The sequence below is a fragment of the Typha angustifolia genome, chromosome 6 (genome assembly GCF_048772165.1).
Source record: "Typha angustifolia cultivar Huaian chromosome 6, ASM4877216v1, whole genome shotgun sequence".
Taxonomy (NCBI): domain Eukaryota; kingdom Viridiplantae; phylum Streptophyta; class Magnoliopsida; order Poales; family Typhaceae; genus Typha; species Typha angustifolia.
Genome location: NC_133244.1, coordinates 7,138,442 through 7,157,936, shown reverse-complemented (window position 1 = coordinate 7,157,936; position 19,495 = coordinate 7,138,442). Strand labels below are relative to the sequence as shown.

The 19,495-nt window shown below is 36.4% G+C and overlaps 3 protein-coding genes across 6 annotated transcripts; all 3 read left to right on the top strand.

Annotated features, from left to right (window-relative positions):
* Positions 1 to 465: 465 nt before the first annotated feature.
* LOC140761414 (probable mannose-1-phosphate guanylyltransferase 1) lies at positions 466 to 3,942 on the top strand. Its single transcript, XM_073098724.1, has 5 exons — positions 466 to 615; positions 1,743 to 1,873; positions 2,454 to 2,516; positions 2,628 to 2,867; positions 2,940 to 3,942. The coding sequence occupies exons 2-5, from the start codon at positions 1,763 to 1,765 to the stop codon at positions 3,609 to 3,611; spliced, it is 1,086 nt and encodes a 361-aa protein (XP_072954825.1). The 5' UTR covers positions 466 to 615; positions 1,743 to 1,762; the 3' UTR covers positions 3,612 to 3,942.
* Positions 3,943 to 5,813: 1,871 nt separating this feature from the next.
* LOC140761274 (NADPH-dependent aldo-keto reductase, chloroplastic-like) lies at positions 5,814 to 13,322 on the top strand. Of its 3 annotated transcripts, none has more exons than XM_073098541.1 (8): positions 5,814 to 6,002; positions 9,987 to 10,037; positions 10,820 to 10,896; positions 11,003 to 11,090; positions 11,964 to 12,072; positions 12,165 to 12,236; positions 12,386 to 12,594; positions 12,673 to 13,322. In XM_073098541.1, exons 1-8 carry the CDS (start codon positions 5,892 to 5,894, stop codon positions 12,754 to 12,756), a joined length of 801 nt encoding a protein of 266 aa, XP_072954642.1. In that variant the 5' UTR covers positions 5,814 to 5,891; the 3' UTR covers positions 12,757 to 13,322. The 3 variants fall into 3 exon arrangements, with proteins under 3 accessions (XP_072954642.1, XP_072954641.1, XP_072954640.1); XM_073098540.1 differs by having other exon boundaries at positions 5,815 to 6,002; positions 12,302 to 12,594; XM_073098539.1 differs by having other exon boundaries at positions 5,816 to 6,002; positions 11,964 to 12,236; positions 12,295 to 12,594.
* Positions 13,323 to 14,469: 1,147 nt separating this feature from the next.
* Positions 14,470 to 19,305, top strand: LOC140760828 (NADPH-dependent aldo-keto reductase, chloroplastic-like). Of its 2 annotated transcripts, none has more exons than XM_073097857.1 (7): positions 14,470 to 14,811; positions 15,021 to 15,071; positions 16,233 to 16,309; positions 16,433 to 16,520; positions 17,542 to 17,814; positions 17,913 to 18,161; positions 18,760 to 19,305. In XM_073097857.1, exons 1-7 carry the CDS (start codon positions 14,701 to 14,703, stop codon positions 18,772 to 18,774), a joined length of 864 nt encoding a protein of 287 aa, XP_072953958.1. In that variant the 5' UTR covers positions 14,470 to 14,700; the 3' UTR covers positions 18,775 to 19,305. The 2 variants fall into 2 exon arrangements, with proteins under 2 accessions (XP_072953958.1, XP_072953957.1); XM_073097856.1 differs by having other exon boundaries at positions 14,473 to 14,811; positions 18,755 to 19,299.
* Positions 19,306 to 19,495: the final 190 nt, after the last annotated feature.

Below are 19,495 nucleotides of genomic sequence, written 5' to 3'. Positions count from 1 at the left end.
CGCAGAAAGCGATTAAAGAAAACCGGATCCAACGTAACCACGAAAATTCGCACACCGGACCCCCCCCCCCCCGTCCTTCGTGGCGAATGACACGCCGAGGACACGGTGTCTTGTAAAGGATCCGCTGCTTTAGTCCGAACAGCGAAACTTTGGCTATATATATATATGTACCAACAATTTGTAATTAGTATAATAATCACCGTCTTCTCAAATATTTGCAACTTGAATATTAATCTTAATATTTACGAGAGAATTCGAACGCGTAACCTCAGCATCATCCTCTTATCTTTTATCAGCATGTGAAGAAAGCGTTCGTCTAGGTGTCGTACCTCTTACCCCTGGCATCACTCGTGCAGACGTGGGAGTTCACGCTATCGAGTTCAGCCTGTTTTTAAGGAAACAGCGGATCCTTTTAGTCGTACATATTCGAAGAGTAGATATAAATTTCGGGAAAAAGAAGAGTTTAAGTTAAAATCCCACTGTGGCGGGGCCTATAAAAAGGGCCAGAGATCTCCCACCGGTTCGTTGAGCTTAAAAGATTAGGTAGTCTTCCTTCCCCATTCGAAGAAGGAATCCCTCTCTCTCTCCTGTGCTTGAATCTGTTCCAATTTCTCGGTAATATTCCTAAGTCTCCCTCAAATCCTTGCTCTCTGTCTTCTATTTCGCTAGATCTGGCTTCCCTGGAGTTTTTGGATTTTTTTTTTCGTTTAATCTGATCCTTGTGCAGATCGTTTTCGGTTTCTTCCTCGGAAATTTGGTTAATTTGCTGGATTTGTTAACCGGTTCGTCGTCGAACATTCTTGGGTTAGGGTTTTGCATCTGTGGGATGGTGCTTTCAAGTTTAGACTTGGATCGATCTGGTGTAAAAAAGTGTGGTTCTCTTTTTTATTTTTTCTGTATGTTTGTTTTAAAACTAAATTATTTCCTAGTCTATGTCTGATGCTTATAGAAAAAGATTAAGTTTTTGGCACCCTTTTACCTTATATAAGTTTAGGTAAAATGCATCTATTCTGAAATTCGAACTTTGGCTGGGTTCGTGTCCCTTGCTTGAGTTTAGGATGAGAGCTTTAAATAATTTTGGCACTTTCTGTTGACTAATTGCAGATAGTAATTTAATTCTCTGTTATTATTATTATTTTTTGATTTAGAGGATTAAGCATGCAAAAATTTTGTTTTGCTTAATTGTAATGTATCTTTATATAATTGTTATATATAATTATCACTGGAAAGTCGTTGCGGTCATTGATCAGTGATTTTACCTTTATCAGTAAAAAAGGATGTAAACTAGTACACAAATTTCTCTTTCACTATCAAATTAATGGTTTGTCTTCTCCAATTGAGGAAGCCAGCCTGTACTTGCTAGAAATTTTAGTCCAATACAGCTAGTATATAAGGACAATTGCATCTTTAACCGTACCAGTCTTTATGTGTTATAGGACACTTGTTGGGATATTGTGCACTTTTCTGTGCTTGCTTGATCACAGCTTTAAATCAGCATGGTTTTCTTGTTTCTATTCCAAGGCACTGTGATACTTATCTCTTCACTGCTGAGAGGAGATTTCCAAACTTGGGTTGACACCAGGCTGATGCTTTTGCTTCCTTTGTGAACAAGTTGATTTCCTTATTTATAGTTGTCAGAATCCATCTCTGTGAATGATTTTTTTCTCTTCTAGTGCATGATGGGATATAAGCATGGATTATTGTGAATTTTCTTTTACTTATATATTCCATATGATCTGTAGGAAGAAGGGAGGTATTTACCATGAAGGCTCTAATTCTTGTTGGAGGATTTGGTACACGCCTTCGGCCTCTGACACTTAGTGTGCCGAAGCCACTGGTTGATTTTGGTAACAAACCCATGATCCTGCATCAGGTATATGATCCCTTTCCTCATGCGTGTGATATAAAGAATAGGAAAAATGAATTTCATCATATTGTACAGTATGTATAGTTAACTATGACCTTAGTAATTTCACCTACAATTAGTCTTGTCCCTTTTTGGGATAGTCATTAAAAAGCTACAGTCCTCATTCTGAAAGATGAACAAGATGTTACAATCATTCCATATCGACCAAGGAAATTATTGTAGCCATTTTCATGCCCCATATATTTGGTTATCATCTTCTTTTCTTTTGAATTATTTGATGGTAAACAGGAAATTACACTTATTCTTGATAATTTAGAACCATGTGAATCCTTGTTATTTCTTTCTTTATTCGAATCTGATTCCTATATAGTGTATGCTTTGGTAGGTGGACGCCTCATAGGTTTTTCATAGCTCTGGCTGCATGTTAGTCTGGAATTGCTTCCTTTCAAAAAGAAAAATAATACATGCGGTCATCACAATTGAAATAATGATTTGTGTAGCTTGTCTCTAATTCACACTATAACTATGAAGAACTTCTTGACATTAAGTTTAATATTCTAACCGAGAATCTAACTTGTCTGAGCAGATTGAGGCTTTGAAAGAAGTTGGGGTGACTGAAGTTGTTCTGGCCATCAATTACCAACCTGAGGTAAAAGAGCTGTTTTCCTGCATTTCAAGTTCTTTTCATATTTCAGTAGTTTAATAAATTATTTCTGCATAAGATCTGTGTAACATTATTGAGATTCTTCTGATCTTTCAGGTCATGCTTACCTTTTTGAAGGACTTCGAGAGTAAGCTTGGTATCAAGATAACCTGTTCTCAAGAAACCGAGCCACTAGGGACTGCTGGTCCGCTGGCTCTAGCCAGAGACAAGCTTATAGATAGTTCTGGTGAACCTTTCTTTGTTCTCAACAGTGATGTTATTAGCGAATACCCATTTGCAGAACTTGTAAAGTTTCACAAGTCACATGGTGGAGAGGCTACAATTATGGTAACAAAGGTAAGGTCTTAATCTTTGTATTGCTTTGTTCCATGATCATTTCATATGCGAGCTGACCATCTTCTCTGACAGGTAGATGAGCCATCCAAGTATGGTGTCGTGGTTATGGAGGAGGAAACTGGAAAGGTAGATAGATTTGTCGAGAAACCAAAAGTATTTGTGGGCAACAAGATTAATGCTGGAATTTACTTGTTGAATCCATCTGTCCTAGACCGGATTGAACTGAAACCCACTTCTATTGAGAAAGAGGTTTTCCCTAAAATTGCAGCAGATCGAAAGCTCTTTGGTATGGTATTACCTGGGTTTTGGATGGATATTGGTCAGCCAAAGGACTACATTACTGGCCTGAGGCTTTATCTAGATTCCCTTCGGAAGAAATCATCCTCCAAGTTAGCTGCCGGTCCACAAATTGTGGGCAATGTCTTGGTGCATGAAAGTGCTGTGATCGGAGAAGGATGTCTGATTGGGCCAGATGTCGCTATTGGACCTGGTTGCGTGGTGGAATCCGGAGTAAGGCTGTCAAGGTGCACAGTGATGCGAGGTGCACGCATTAAGAAGCACTCATGCATTTCCAGCAGTATCATCGGATGGCACTCCACCGTTGGGCAATGGGCTCGAGTTGAGAACATGACCATCCTTGGGGAGGACGTGCATGTGGGTGATGAGATATATAGCAACGGAGGTGTTGTCCTCCCTCACAAGGAGATTAAGTCTAGCATCCTGAAGCCTGAGATTGTCATGTGACCTTGGAGATCTGAATCAATTAAAATGTGCATTAGGATATCACATTATGCATCTTGTGGGTGTTATGTTTCCTCTTCTGTATGCAAGTATAATCAGTTTGACGTCCTTCATTCAGTTGCATTATGCATGCTAGCTTTTAGCCGTGTGCTCATGGAAGTAAATTTATAGTCAGGTTTGTAGATAGGAGAGTAGCGTGTGCCTAGACATCGAAAGTTGTTGTTGTACTTTGTACTAGTTATTTTGGAACCGCCATTCCATTTCTTGTTCTCTTCCCCTGCTGCAAATGTAATAAAATACAAAGGCTGAATGCAAGCTCTTGTTCGCTGCTAAATGATTGTTTATTTCTTCTCTCGAAGGTATGGACTGAGTAATAAGCTATGAGCTACTTTCTTAGCGGTCTCTATTGAAGTCTTTCCCCATTCTCTCACGTTAACTCTCTTCTACTCTCCCTTCTTTATCTCTCCCTCTGCTACTTTTTCTCTACTTTTGAATTGCTCTGTGGTCATATTCCCTGTACTTCCAAGCCGCCACTAGGGGTACAATAGGAGACTTAGGTTGTCCAGTGGAAAAAGTTCTAGAGTTTTTGGCTATCAAGCATTTAATAGTTTGCAAAGTTGGAAGTGCCTCTTACACTTGGCTTGGTGGTTAGATGTGCATACACTTCGGAAAGAGACAGGAATTAATTTGGGGACGGGGATTCAAGATGCAGCTAGCTAGTTTGAATTCTGCTTGTGCTTTCAAAACACAAGGATAGCGATGGGAATAGAAATTATAATCAATAACTGTATGGTGTCTCTATTCCCAGCCCTTTATTTCTACTTGGTGATTGCGGAGGTGATCCTCCTCCAATTCCTTCCAGCCTCTCCTCGTTCCATTTCTCGCGTGGATAAAAACGACAACCTGTGGATATCCCTGGCTTTACCCATTCCACGGATAAGAGCCTCCAAAGGTAAGACATGATGCACTTTTCTCCACGGTGGACAGCAGTTATAACGTACGAAGGACGGAAGTGATAAAGTGGATAGAGGCCTACCACGTCATCCCCATGAGGTCTGAATTTCTGATACGCGAATATTAAAGCAAGGTATATATATATATATATATATATACATTGATAAATGAGTTAATTTTTTTTTGAAATACATATAGTACCTCAGTAAAAAATCTTATCAAATATCAATTTTATCACACAAATGGGGAGTTAAAACTTACGTCTTATATTATTAGCTGGACCAATGAATATAATGTCAATCTAAGAAAGAGATACATAGTTATTTTATTCTTAAAGAAAGAAAAGATAAACTTTTCCCTTAAAAATCCAATTGATAAGATAAGTAGTCGATCATGAATTTCTTATAGCCATCAGACTTTATACGCGGTCGTACAAACGACCATTTTAGTGGCGGCAAACTTTCTTGTCCTAATCACATCATTTTCACATCTCAAGCTAATTAAAGGATAAGTTATAGCCAAGAAATTTTCTTTTTATATTCCATGTCAGTGTCTAGTTATCTATCAGTGTAGCGTTGCAAGGCTTCCACCTATATCTTTAGACTCCTCACTGTTCGTGGATCGAGCATGGGTTGCATTACGTCCTCCACGTTATTTGCTTAGGATTCTAATTATTTTATATCAACATATTTAATAGATTCTTTTTTTCATACTTTCTTCTCGTCTCATCGTATTGTGTTAAATTTATAACTTTATTAGAGCTGTAATTTATAATTTCATTATATTCCGAAATAATTAGGCTTGGAACCTAATTAGCGAGTGATGTGATAATTTCCAAGTTACTACTGAAACCCTTGAAGCAGATTTTAAGGTTGGATTATTAATGAAATTCGCTGATTGAATCTAAGACTCAAATTGTGGAACAATATTTAAGGCCAAATTGTAAGTTTTTTTTTTGGTAATTTTAGTTTTATTTTTTCAAAGTAATAAAGTATTCTTTCTTTTATTAGCTGCTGTTTGGTGAACTCAAATATAATTTTGATACGTTAAAAATTTAATCCCTATGAGAGGATATAAATAATTAAAAAAAAAGGAAAAATGATAAATTTTCCCAAAAATTTTGCTCGGTTGTATGATTGATGAGAGCGAAAGACAATGATTGGATTGTGATTTCCAACAATTAGAGTGTGAGTAATGATAAATGCAAAAAATAAGGTGTTATTTGCAAAGTTTCCAAAAATTTTAGAACGCCCTGCTGCTTGTACGAATTTACTTTACTCTTCGATTCTTCCACCAGTTTTGATCCATTTACTTCTTCTCCTCGTCGGAATGGCTTACTCTTTTACTCTCTACACCGGCGCCGAGATCCCCTCGGTGGGCCTCGGTACGTGGCAATCCGAGCCAGGCGTCGTGGGAAATGCCGTTGAAACCGCCATCAAGGTCCTGAAATCTTCATCTCTCTCCGCTCCTTTCGTTTCGTATTCACATTGTTAAGATATCTCAATGTATCTGGGTTTTGACGCCCGCTGCTTATTCTTCGCGTATTATTGTTTAACATTCTTGCGGTTGTTTGGAATTTCACATTTGATCTCCCCATTCCTCCTTTACCTTGTTTCTCTCGTACATCTTTAATTCATAATCTTAATTTGAAATCACGACGAGTTCTATTCTTTCTTATATGTACGGTTTACTTTTAATAGATTTAGTGAGAAATGTGATATGTATACCATCTAATGATGTACGCTAAACTCTTGCAACCTTTTATCAAAATTTAGCTGGAATATACTGAACTAGGAACCGTTCGGTTTTGTGTATTTTTAGATGTTGCATCTGACCTTTAAATGAGAAACCAAATAGACTTAACTTAGCACTTAGAAATGCTAAATTATATTTAAGGAGGGAAGATCTGTTATGAACCAGATCTGGGCCGATCTAGACATAAGAAAATTATGAAAATTTAAATAGAGATAGCCTCGTTAGTTAGGATTCTAATGGCTCTAGTGAGATAGGTCAGAAAGGGCCTAATGGTAAATATCTGACGTTGTGGCGGTCATCGGAGGGTAGCGGAAGACCAATGATGGTGGTGCATGGCCATATTGTAGAGTGGTTGTTGGAGGTAGAAGATGGCTAGGGTTTGAAAGCCTTGAAGGATCTACGGCTATGATCTACCCCTAAAAAGGTAAAGACGATCTAATAGCTACAATGAAATGGTAAATATGATAATAAGAAAATAATTAGACTCAATTAATTCTCAATACTTGGATACTTGGATTCTTCCATGATTAACAATAAGCCCTACCCTCTATATATAGAGGTGGGATACAATGAGTCCTACTCGGATTTTGCCCTAAAGACTGATACGATTCGAATTAAAACTTGCCTTAAAGACTTACATAACTTAATTGGACTTGTCTTAAAAGGCTTACTTGATTTAATTAGACTTGCCTTAAGAGTTGTCTTGACTCATTTGGACTTGTCTTAATTAGACTTATCTTAAGGGCTGTCATGACTTATTTTGATTTGTCTTAATAGCTCACCTGACTAAACTAAACTCGACTTAACTTTACTTGACTTAACATATGTGGTCGGATCGCAACAAGATCAGGCTCAAAAAAATAATTTGATTCAGATTGTGAATCAACTTGATTTGCTGGAGGAGGAGAGAAACCTTAATAGAGGGGAAGTGAAGAGTAGAGAAGCTGATGTGTTACTATTACAATAACCACATACGCAAGAGGAGCTAAAGTGGCAGCAGAGATCTAGGCAATTGTGGTTAATCGAAGGTGATATCAATACTTGTTATTACCATAATGTTGCAAATGGTAGGAGGAGAAATAATATATTTTTGAATTCAGATTGAAAGGGAATAGTCTACTGATCTCAGGAAAATTAGTGACCTCATTACTAATTATTATGAACAGTTATTTGGGACTGAGTAATTGGAGATTGACTATGATTGGTGATCTCTTAGTTGATAATAGACTTTTGGACAAAGCTACGACTTCATTTATTCCCTTTAGTGAGGAGGAAATTCATCATACTGTTTTTGTACGGTGGAAAACAAGGCTCCTGGGCAAGGTGGATTTGATATGTTCTTTCATCATTTTTGGGACGTAGTTAAAAATAAGATTTTGGCTATGTTCAATGCTTTTTATACTGGAGAGTGCAACTTGTATAGACTGAGGTGGGGCTAGCAGAATTGAAAATTTTCAATTTATCAGTTTATTAAATTACAGTTATAAAATAATCACGAAAGCTTTGACAAATTGTCAGGTAGTTGATGATCTAATACTTTGTTATCAGAGTGCATTTATTAAAAGTAGATATATTATGTACATAATTTTGAAAAGATCTCTTTGGTATATTTAGGAACAAACAAAGAGAAAGAAATGGAGTTAGCTGCTCTTTTGAATTGTAAGATGGAGTTGCCGATCAAGTATCTGGTCTCCCACATGATAGTTGAGAAAAAAAGATTGGAAACTTGTCATTGAAAAAGTGAAAATGAGACTCACTGGATGGAAAAGAAAACTGCTATCTTTAAGTGGCGGTATCACTCTTATTAATTTTGTATGGAGTGTAGTTCCTTAATGCTTTCTTTCCTTCTTTAATATGTCGATTTAAATGTGCAAGAGAATTAATAAGTTGAGAAGAATTTTCTGTGGCATGGCACTGTGGATAATAAGAAAGGTTACGCTTTGGTTAATTAGAATAATATGTGCAAGAGAAAAGAGTATGGTGTCATAGAGATTGTAAGTTTGCAGGAATTGAATAGCTTATTATTGGCTAAATGGTGGTGGAGACTGCTAAATTTAGATAATCATATATGGGCTTCAGTTGTTATACAAAGATACTATTCAAAAAAAAAAATCATTGGTAGAATTTCTTCGTTTTAGAAGGGGGTTCTTCAGAATGAAACAATTTTTAAGGTTGGGATGCAGTGGGAGGCCACAATGGTAAAAAAAAATTTAAGTTTTGGAAATACATTTAGGTGGAGTGTTATCTAGCTGTCAGATTTTTTTCAGCTGTTTCAGATTGTGTGGGATAATGAGGTTATTGTGAATGATATGTGGACTGAGAGAAGATGCTAGAATCTGAAGTATAGAAGGATGCTCTCTTAAAATTTGTTAATAGAGGAGCAGTAGTTGATTAACTTTGTGACAGAAAATTGCAGTTAGGATGACAGAGGAGCTGATAGAGTTAAATGGAGGTTTGAGAAAAATGGGATCTTCATTACAAAGTCTTTGTATATATTCTTAAACAAAAGGTATGATCTCGAAAGGTCTACTAAAAATTTGGTACATGAAGATTCCTTTAAAAGTTAGAGATTTTTTTTTGGTTAGTATATAATAATAGAATGCTGGCCAAAGATAATTTGATTAAAATAGGTTGGACTAGAGGTTCTGATTGTATATTTTGTTCAGGGGACGAATCAGTGGATCATTTATTTGAGGTGCAATATGGAGGACATGTGCTAAGGCAAATAAAAAAGAGATGTGTGAATTAATAACAATATAAAGCATGTGAAAGATTAGTTCAGAATGAATAATTTGAAGTTGGGAAGATAAAAAAAAAGGTGGCAATTTATTTAGCTAAGTGCTTTGTTGTGGAGTCCTTGATTGGAAAGGAAACATCTTAATAACTGTGCCAAATCCAGTAAAACATTCTCGCATAAGGTAACATCCTTGTTACCGTGCTGGTTAGTATCCACCCGCCCGAGCTGTTAGCAGATAAAACTCTGCTCAAGAAATTAATTGGTGTTACTTTGTACTGCATGATTGGATGTTTTTCATTTAGATGTTTGTGGGTGTTTACATAGGTTGATACTGCTAGTGCTTGCATGTTTTGGTTTAGATAGGTTGATGATGTTTGGAGAACCTTTTGTTTTGGGCTCCATATATTGTGACAGGGTATTGATTTTGAGCTTGTGGTGAATTTTGGTGGAAGGTTGCCACTAATTAAGTTTTAATAAAACATAGGCTACGGCTTGCTTATTTAAAAGCAGAAAATGCTAAATTATAATATTTATAAAATAATGACTGATTTTCATATCACACATGAGATGCATATATGCAGTTTCTTCAATTGCAGGAAACCAATAACTCCTAAGCTGCTTAAAAACTGGTTGAAATGGTATCAGTTGTCGAAATTCTTTAGAAGATTCCTGTAACCCGTTACCTGGCCTTCTCTTCTTGTCAGAAGATTTCCAAGAGTTCTAAAAATAATCCTAAACAAAATGCATGACAATTGCAAACTAGATCTTGGTGCTTTGGTATCCGCATTCCAGAGATGGCTTTTTGTCTTAAGATACCTATGTAGAGTACTTTAAACTTTTCTTATGAGTTATCATGTGATTATTTGTTCAAATAGTTTTTGTGGGAATTCTTTAGTATGAACTAAAAGGTTGTTTCTTGTACTTTTGTGCAGGCTGGTTACCGACATATTGATTGTGCTCAATTGTATGGGAATGAGGAGGAGGTAAATGATTTAGCTCAAGCTTTTGATGACAAGATTGCACGCTTCGACATGTTAAAAAGATACTACTCCATTATCTGAGCACGTTATGTTGACCCTATATATGTGAAAGCTGCAGCTGTATGAGGATGATACTGAAAAATATGCTAACTTTTGGTGGCTTGTTAAGGGGTAGTAGGCAGCTTTAAAGTATTGCTATGGTCTTTAGTGGTATCAAAAGAAATTTGCTTAGTATGGTTATTTTCTATGAAGAGCAAGGTTTTAAGCATGAATCATTTTTGTTGCGTGCAGTCAAATCTGTTGATAAACCGTCCAATCAAAAGCAAGTTTTCAATCATTTTGAATAATACTGTTTTGTTACTGGATCTAGAAGGCCCAAGATTACTGGGGTAGGGATATTCTCTTTTGATGCGCTTGTACACTGCAACTAGTAAATGAACTTTTACAGATAAAGCATCTCATTTATCATTTAACAAAGAAATGTAAGAGGTATAAAGTTGAGACAAATGACATATCCAACATTGTGTGTGTGGAGTTCTTTTGACCTTTTATACATGGTTTATGGATAGGCTGAGAAAGGGTTATTCATTTCCATAATTTCTTGTAATCATATCTTTTCTGAGATAATAATTTCTGGTTTAGATGCTTCATGCATGGCCTACAGTTTCCATGCAATAAGGACCTTTCAAATGCATCCTTTTTGCCCAAATGGACCTTAATTAATTCAATGATTGGAATGTCACATATTTGCAATCCTGTGATCCTCTTTCTTATGGTGCTTGCAGATCGGTTTTACTCTAAAGAAGCTTCTCAGTGATGGTGTAGTGAAGCGTGAAGATCTTTTTATTACCTCCAAATTATGGTTGGTTTCTTTTGGGATCTAAACTACTATATTCTTTATGCAGTCATGATTATATATATATATATGCTACTTTCTATTGATAACATGGCGACAATAAATTTTACAGGTGCAGCGATCACTCACCAGAAGATGTGCCGGTGGCAATGGATTTAACTTTGAGTAACTTGCAGCTAGACTACGTAGATCTTTACCTTGTAAGTTTCTGTAATAGTATTATTCTGTTCCATCTTCTGGAATATTTCAATTATTGTTTCTTTTTTCTACTCGTGACCACTATCGACTGCTTTCTGCTGTTCTTGCATCCATTTTTCTTTTCGTTGGGGTTGCATTCACCCCTATGTTTTCATCCTTTGTTTCTTGCTCTTTGTTAGTGCAATTGTGGAAGAGAATTGATGCAAAACATGGTGGGGAGGCGAAAGTGGAAAAAAAAAACAAGAGATAGAGGAGGGATGAGATTTTACACCTCTACTCTTAAAAATAATTTTAGACCTTCTTCACTAGAGAGAACAATTAAAAATTTTCAATAATCTAAAAAAAAATACAATGGATATATATATAGACCTACAATTAAAAAAATAATAATAAATAAATAAATTATAAATATCACGTAATAAATAAATTCGACCATAATTAAATTCCCATCAAATGTCGACACCTTCTGCGCTGGTATACGCCATTTGTTCTATCAGTGATGTCCACGTCAAGAGTGTTAACCATGGTTCTATACCCATTCTTGTGTAAACATAAGCACTTGGAATGTGCTGCTTTGACTTATAATCTCTGATGGATAATAAAAATTGGGTTGCTCTGTCGACTGAGCTACTGTCAGCATTGCATACAAAGAAGTATATGAATTCTGGGCTTTAGTTATTGCCTTCTGTGGTGCTCGTAGACTGCATCTTTGTGGTGCAATAATCTCTATTAATCTGCTGCTTTGGTGAGTATTAACTATTCAAATTTACTGAAGGCCCTGTACCTAAGAGATCTATTTTTTTTTTCTTTTAAAGATTTTAAATTAAGTTCTTTCACATCGGTTTAGTTACTGACAGTGCTACTATTAATTGAAGATCCATTGGCCTTTTCGGGTCAATAAGGGAAGTATTTGCTGCCCTGAAAACTCTGTCCCGCTTGATTTACCTGGCACATGGGGAGCAATGGAAAAACTGTATGAATCTGGTAAAGCTCATGCCATTGGTGTCAGCAATTTTTCTTGCAAGAAATTGGAGGATTTGCTTGCTATAGCACTTGTGCCTCCCGCTGTCAACCAGGTGGAATGCCATCCTGTTTGGCAACAGGCGAAGCTCTATGCATTGTGTCAGTCAAAGAATATTCATCTCTCAGTAAGTTTTTCAAGTCATTTCCAATGTTTCCTATGTTGCCTATTCAATAGTTCCTCAGCTTTCAGTGTTCACTCGTGTTGATTATTCTCTCATGGGCTTGTCACGGGCATATTCACCACTGGGATCACCCGGGACACCATGGATGAAAGGTAGTGATGCCATCAATAATGGAGTTGTCAACTCAATTGCAAAGAAGTTAGGCAAAACTCCCGCGCAAGTCGCTCTACGTTGGGGGCTTCAGATGGGCCACAGTGTGCTTCCTAAGAGCACAAATGAAGCAAGGATAAAAGAAAATATAGATCTATTTAATTGGTCCATCCCAGAAGACTTACTCTCCAAATTCTCTGAAATCAAACAGGCAAGTAGCCCACGTTTCATTTAATGCCCTACTGCATAGTAAAATTTTCTTACATACGTTCTGGTTTCTGATATATAGGCTAGGCTATTTCGAGCAGACTTTCTTACTCACCCTGAAGGCATTTACAAAAGTGTGGAGGAGATCTGGGATGGGGAAATCTAAGCAGTGCTTATCTTCTTCCAGTTATAGGTTTGGTATTTGATGATAAATCAAGTATCCTTCTCGTACATTACGTTCTTCGTCTCCTTTTACGAATCTTGTTTCACAAAATTGTTGTTGATATGTACTGCTTTGTCCATTACTTATTTCACTTTGTTAGCGATGCTGATAAAAGCACCTCCTTCGTATGATGCATAATATAGCTAAATTTTGTTAATTCTTATGTGACATTCCATTACCTTATTTTATTTGATACTATTGCTGAGGTATTTATAGCTTGCAAACTGTCATTGGCGATGATCAACTGATTCCACTTCCCAAGAACAATAACTTCTTGTTGGTCGATTTCAGTTGTGTGCTATATGTTTTGCCTCGTATCCTTACGTCTCCCACTGCAGAAGATCCCTGTAGCAGAGTAACCAGCAATTCTGTGTACCTCTAAGTTTGATACTGTGTTTCCATTTGCAATGCTGTTTAAAATAGCTCAAATGTTGGAGCTTTTGCTGAAGAGCACAGCTCCCTTTATCTCTGTATCAACTACACTATTATAATATTTAAAAATTAATGAATCTGTAAAGCCTACTGTTCTTTCCCTTAAATGATTATTATTAGATTTGTATTTATAATAGGAAATAAAATATAGATACAATTTGTTATTCGTAAGTGAGGAACAATAAACAGAAACCAGATATCCAACAATATATCCAAAACCCAACTCGATATATCGGGTTTGACCTCGATAATCATACCCGATTAGTCATCTAAATCAGGTAACCATCTAAGTTACATCTTGATATAATTAGGGCATCAAGCACGTAATACATATGCAGGTATTGAAGCGAAATATAAGACTGAGGGGACAGTGCATCGGTACCAAAATAAACCTCTTTTTTTAATATTTTTAATAAAAGATAAATTTTATTAGAAAAAAGTCAGAGCCAAATACATCTCTCTAGCTAAAATAGTTTGAAACTGGGGTAATTCTAAGCCATCCCAACAAAAATTAGAGTTGATATATTTATAGTAAAATACCAGCCAGTGAGCTGCTTGATTGACTTCACAGTATACATGACATAATTTAAAATTTATAAATTGTCATATCAGATGTTTACGGTCTTCAATTAATCCTCTTAACCTCCACATGCTTGTCTTTTGGTTGATTAATTGAACCAGAAGTTGAGAATTAGTCCCCACAACAATGCTCCTAAGTCTAATGTCCTTTGCCTTAGATTAGACTAGGGCTTCCCGTAAAACTTATGCTTCACTATGTGATACTTCAATGCCTTTGCTTGGGCCTCCACCTGCTATCACGACACAAGCATTACAGTCTCTAAAAATCCACCCCCACCCCCCTGTGCCACTGTGAATGTCAAAAGCCACGTCAACATTAATTTTGCAGACATTCAGACTGGGGGGAGCCACAAAATGCCAAGTTCTTTTGTCCTTCTTTTCCTCTGTTAGCAGCAGTATAACATTATCATTCTCCTCCAAATATGATAATTAGAAACAAATTCATTTCTATATAATTAGAAACAAAGAGTTCGCAATAACCACAAGATTAAAATTTTCTTTTTATCCTTATTAAGATTATCAAAATCGTAAATCCAGTTTCCCATAATCTAATTTTCATTAAAAGGAGAATGCATACCCAAAACCATCCTGATAAGATCTCAAGGGTCCATAAGGGGATGCTAGACGTTTCCACGTCTTTGCTACACATGTTGCATATGGAATGTGTTAAAAGTGCCATGGTTATAAAGTCTCTCTCTCTCTCTCTCTCTCTTAACTCAGGCAACACGACGGAAAGACACGGTGGCAAAGAGACTTAAAATCCCAGCGCAGTCGGCGTCGTACGGAACCGTCTACCTACTCGTGTCGTTATAGTTCTCTCGAGCATCTCGCTCCTCCGTTCTCCGCTTTGTTCTCCAAGAAAGCAAGCAGTTCGAGATGGCGAGGCATTTTATTCTCAATACCGGAGCTAAGATTCCTTCCGTTGGCCTCGGCACTTATAGCATCGATCCCGATGTCGTCGGGGATGCAATTATCGCGGTTGTTAAGGTGGTGGTCTCTCTCTTTTCCAAAGATTTCATCTTTTTTTTTTAATTAAATTAAAAAAATGGGGGTTTTTGATCCGATTGTCGAATATGTGATATTGATGAGATAAGAGTATGCATCGTCTCATCGTGAATTCTTCAAATATGTAGTTGTTGAAAATATTCTTCGTGGCTATGATCTATGAGACTCTCGTTATCTTTGTATTGATGCAGGCTGGTTACCGTCATATAGATTGTGCTCGGATGTACGGGAATGAGAAGGAGGTAATTGCAATTATCGATGCTTTGGATGATATTGGTGGATACTTGAGTAATTTGTATGTGATTTATCACGCTTATTAGCTTTCGAAAGAATCATAAGAAGATGTCTTTATCGAATTGGCATAAATGATCGGTTATAGTGTTAGTTTTTCTCAACTCTTAGAGAGATCATTTGCATGAATTAGCACGTAGGTGGATTCACGTCATTTTTTCCATTCTGCCAGTAAAGCGTACATCTAATTAACCACTTAATTACTTACAAAGCATAATATTCTCAACACTTAATTTTTTTTTTCCCATTCTGCCAGTTAAGCGTACAACTAACAGAGCATATTATCTCTGACAAAGAAGCTAAGCAACGGGACTCTTGAATTAGTTCCTTTTTCAGTGATTATGTATCCCTTCTTGCTTTTTGGATTTTAATGAGAGTATAGAAGATCAGGAAAATATGAGTACATCAAGCTAAATAAGGGAAATCAGGTATGCGTTTTGTTAGTTTATTTTGCATTCATTAATTAAGAAAGAAGAACTTTTATGAAGGGAGATGCCAACAGAAGAATGAAGGTAGGCGCTACTTAATTGTAGCAATAAGAAGATCTTCATTCTGGGGAAGTGTGATTTTGAGTAATCTTCAGTCATCACAGAGGATTCAGAATGATGAATTCAATTTCACATGTTGTTATTATGTATACTGAAGCTTTTGGGACAGAATAATGATGTAGAATTTACAAGTGGATAATTATCTTGATATTATTTGCTTTTTAATAAATGAACTTTGTGCGGATAGAGCATTCCTGTTCATCCTTGAATGAACAAGGGTGTGACAGCATCAGTAAAATGAACCTGGCAACATAATGACACTGAAAATTGGGTTTGGGCAATTTGATTACTTTTGGTGATCTAAATATGCACTATGGGTATGAGTAGTTATATATTTCTTGCTTAATAGTTCAATAGATTTACAGTTTGAAATTTGGCTTGCAAAATCATATGGCCTACTTTCTATAGTTTCAAGTGGTTCTTTTGAGGAAAAGGGGATTTCTTCTGAAGAAAAATTACTTCCTCCTTGCATTCTGCAAATTGATCCTGTTGATTTAATTTTATAATAGAATATGATTAAGTCGACGCTGTTATAATGAATTATCTGTATGACTATATCCATAGATTGGTGTCGCTCTAAAGAAGTTATTTGATGATGGTTTAGTCAAGCGTGAAGATTTATTTATCACTTCTAAGCTATGGTGAGCATCTCCCTTAGTCCACTGCTGCATATTAGGCACTTGGACAATGCTTCAAAAGCATCCAGCTTCTCTGCTAATCATTCTTCTTTCTATATTCTTAGCAAAGTGGCAACAATTTTTCAGGTGCACTGATCTAGCCCCAGAAGATGTACCTGTTGCACTGGACTCAACTTTGACAGATTTACAGCTAGATTATGTAGATCTTTATCTTGTAAGTCAACGTCAACGACTGTTAAGTTTGATGTCTCTCACAGTTTTCTTTTTTGATCTCAAGTTAGCAGGAGTGTTATCTACCTCTTTTCATTTATATGTGTGTGCATGTTTGTATTCTCTCCCTGTGTGAATAACTAGATTTGAAATACCGACAGACAAAAGTTGACATTCTTTGAAAAGATTCTACCCATGAATGAATAGCTTCAAATGATGGATTAATAGATTATCTAGAATCATATCTTTTACTTTTCTGAATGGCTTGACTATTGATATGTAAATGCTTTTGAAATATGGAAAACTTGATGATGGATCAAGAAGTTTGATATCTGTTAATGTTGTTAACTACAAGGTAGGAGTATCCAAGTTACATGTTTCCCTAGGAACATTAAGCTTTCCTCTGTAGAGTTTGCACTTGTGAGTGTGTTCTCGAAGTAAGTGGTTGCCTTTAAACCTAAAGCTCATTTACCATACCATACTCCAATGTGCTGTTATCAAGTCTCTCTTTGCACCTCATCCCTTAACTTCTCTTGTTTACACCACATACTAAATCAATCTTAGTGCAACCTGCTCAAAGACCCAAATTCTGAAAATTCTACTTGATTCAGGTATCACAGAAATGTTTGTCTTCAGCAAGAAGCCTACAGTGCTGACGTGACCATGGTTGCTTAAGAAATACCTACTTAAAATTAGTAACCATGATTGCCTAATGACGCCATTTGGAATTAATAAATTTATTTCCTAGGCCTGTATGTTTTTGATTAATCGCCTGCTCAACCTGCCATCCATAATGAAATACATAACTATAACTATTCTGTAAATAGTGTATCAAGATAAGACAATATGATCTTGCTGAGGTTTGTTTTGCATATATAAAAAAATGCAATCTATATGGCATAGTATTCTTATCAACTGTGGGGTGATTCTCCGAGCTAGATGGTACCTATAAAACTATTGGACTAGTTGGTGTAGTCAGGTTTTCACTTATTTTTAAAGCCGATCATTTTAAGCATTTGTTGAAGGTTCATTGGCCCTTTCGGGTCAAGAAGGGAACTAGCATCAGTCCTGAGAATTTTGTCCAGCTTGATATACCTGCCACCTGGGAAGCAATGGAAAAGTTGTATGATTCCCAAAAAGCTCGTGCAATTGGAGTGAGTAACTTTTCTTCCAAAAAGTTGGGAGATTTGCTTGCTATAGCACGCATCCCTCCAGCTGTTAATCAGGTGGAATGCCACCCTTGTTGGAATCAAACTAAGCTTCACACATTTTGTCAATCTAAGGGCGTTCTTCTCTCAGTAAGTTTTGAAACTCATACTGCACGAATGTCATTCAGTAACTTTTCCTCATTTTGCATGTTCTAATTGTTGAAACCTTGTATTGTCACTTTTCACAGGCATACTCACCATTAGGTTCACCAGGATCATCTAAGATCAGAACCAGCATCCTTACAAATCCAATTGTGAAAATGGTAGCAGATAAACTGGACAAAACTCCTGCACAGATTGCTTTACGCTGGGGACTTCAAATGGGCCATATTGTCCTTCCTAAGAGCACAAAAGAATCAAGGATGAAGGAAAACATTGAACTGTTTGATTGGTCTATTCCTGAAGAGTTGTTTGTTAAGTTCTCTGAAATTGAACAGGTAAGTAGCCCAATTCTGTCAGTGTCAGACTTGATTGGAATAAATTTGACTCCCACATTCAATTTAATAGCAGTGATAGCAAACTACAAACCACATAATGTAGCAGTTTATTCTTTTAAGTGTTTCCCTTCTCCTAGTATAGGAACACTTAATATAAAGTACCTTGTAACCAATGAGATAGTATTTAGTTGGTTAAAGGGCTTGTGTTGTATAAAGGTTTCGGGATTCAAATCTTAGCAACATCAGTAGTTAGTAGGCAGCAAGTTTTCACTTCTCTAATAAATATTATATATATATATATATTTCTGAATAAATTTCTAGAATCATTATAACTTTTTATGATATTAGATGTAATATTCTGAATATTTGTATTATCAGGGGTTATGCTAATTTCTTCTTCACAAATCAAATGTGCTTATCTCTCTTTAATCTCTCTGAGTGAACAATATAGCAATTACTGTGTTTGAGATGTTGGCTGAAAGTACTTGTTCTCATCTTGTATGGTCTGCATTTTGATTTCAAAGATTGCAAATAGAAAAACAGACGTTCTTTGTAAATTGTTTCCGAGACATAATTTGGTTTGTGATTGACAGGTTAGGCTAATCAGAGGTGATCCTTTTGTTCACCCTGAAAGCATTTATAAGAGCCACGACGAGCTCTGGGATGGTGAAATTTAAGCAGCTATCACAGTTATTTTGCCATTGGATGGGTGATACTTACTCTGCCAGCATCATTACATTTCTGTCGTTCTTATCACTATCCTATATGGGTCTCACTGATCATGTGCAATTGGCTGCAGAAAGGCTGCTTTCAAGAAAGTTCTTTGTTTTTTCTATGCAGAAACCAGGTCTTTCTGATGCCTTTTTAAGAACTGTGGAATCCTGAGATTTGAATGAGAACCGTTCAGTTTTCAATACGGAGCTCTATGTTTTAGGCCCTACCATAGCCAATAATCCATACAACTGATGCATTTCTGGAACTAGCTTGATAGATTCATCTTGATTATGACAGGTTTGATCTGTTAAAGCAAGGGACAGAATTGTTGGACTCATATACTTGATAATTTATTTTTCTTCTTCTTTGTGCAAAGAACGGTATTATTCAACCTTTGTTAAGCATTCAATTAAATCATAGTTAAAAGATGTCTGATCGAATTCTTAATTCGTATAGCATTTTTCCTCCGGAAAAGTTGCCTTTCACTGACTAACCATTAGCGAGGAAGGAGTGGTCCAAATGGATTTGTAATTTTATCCACTGTTATGGCATATACGATCCAAATAATACCAACCTCTTTATCAGCTGTGGAAGTTACGCACACATATATGTAAATAATC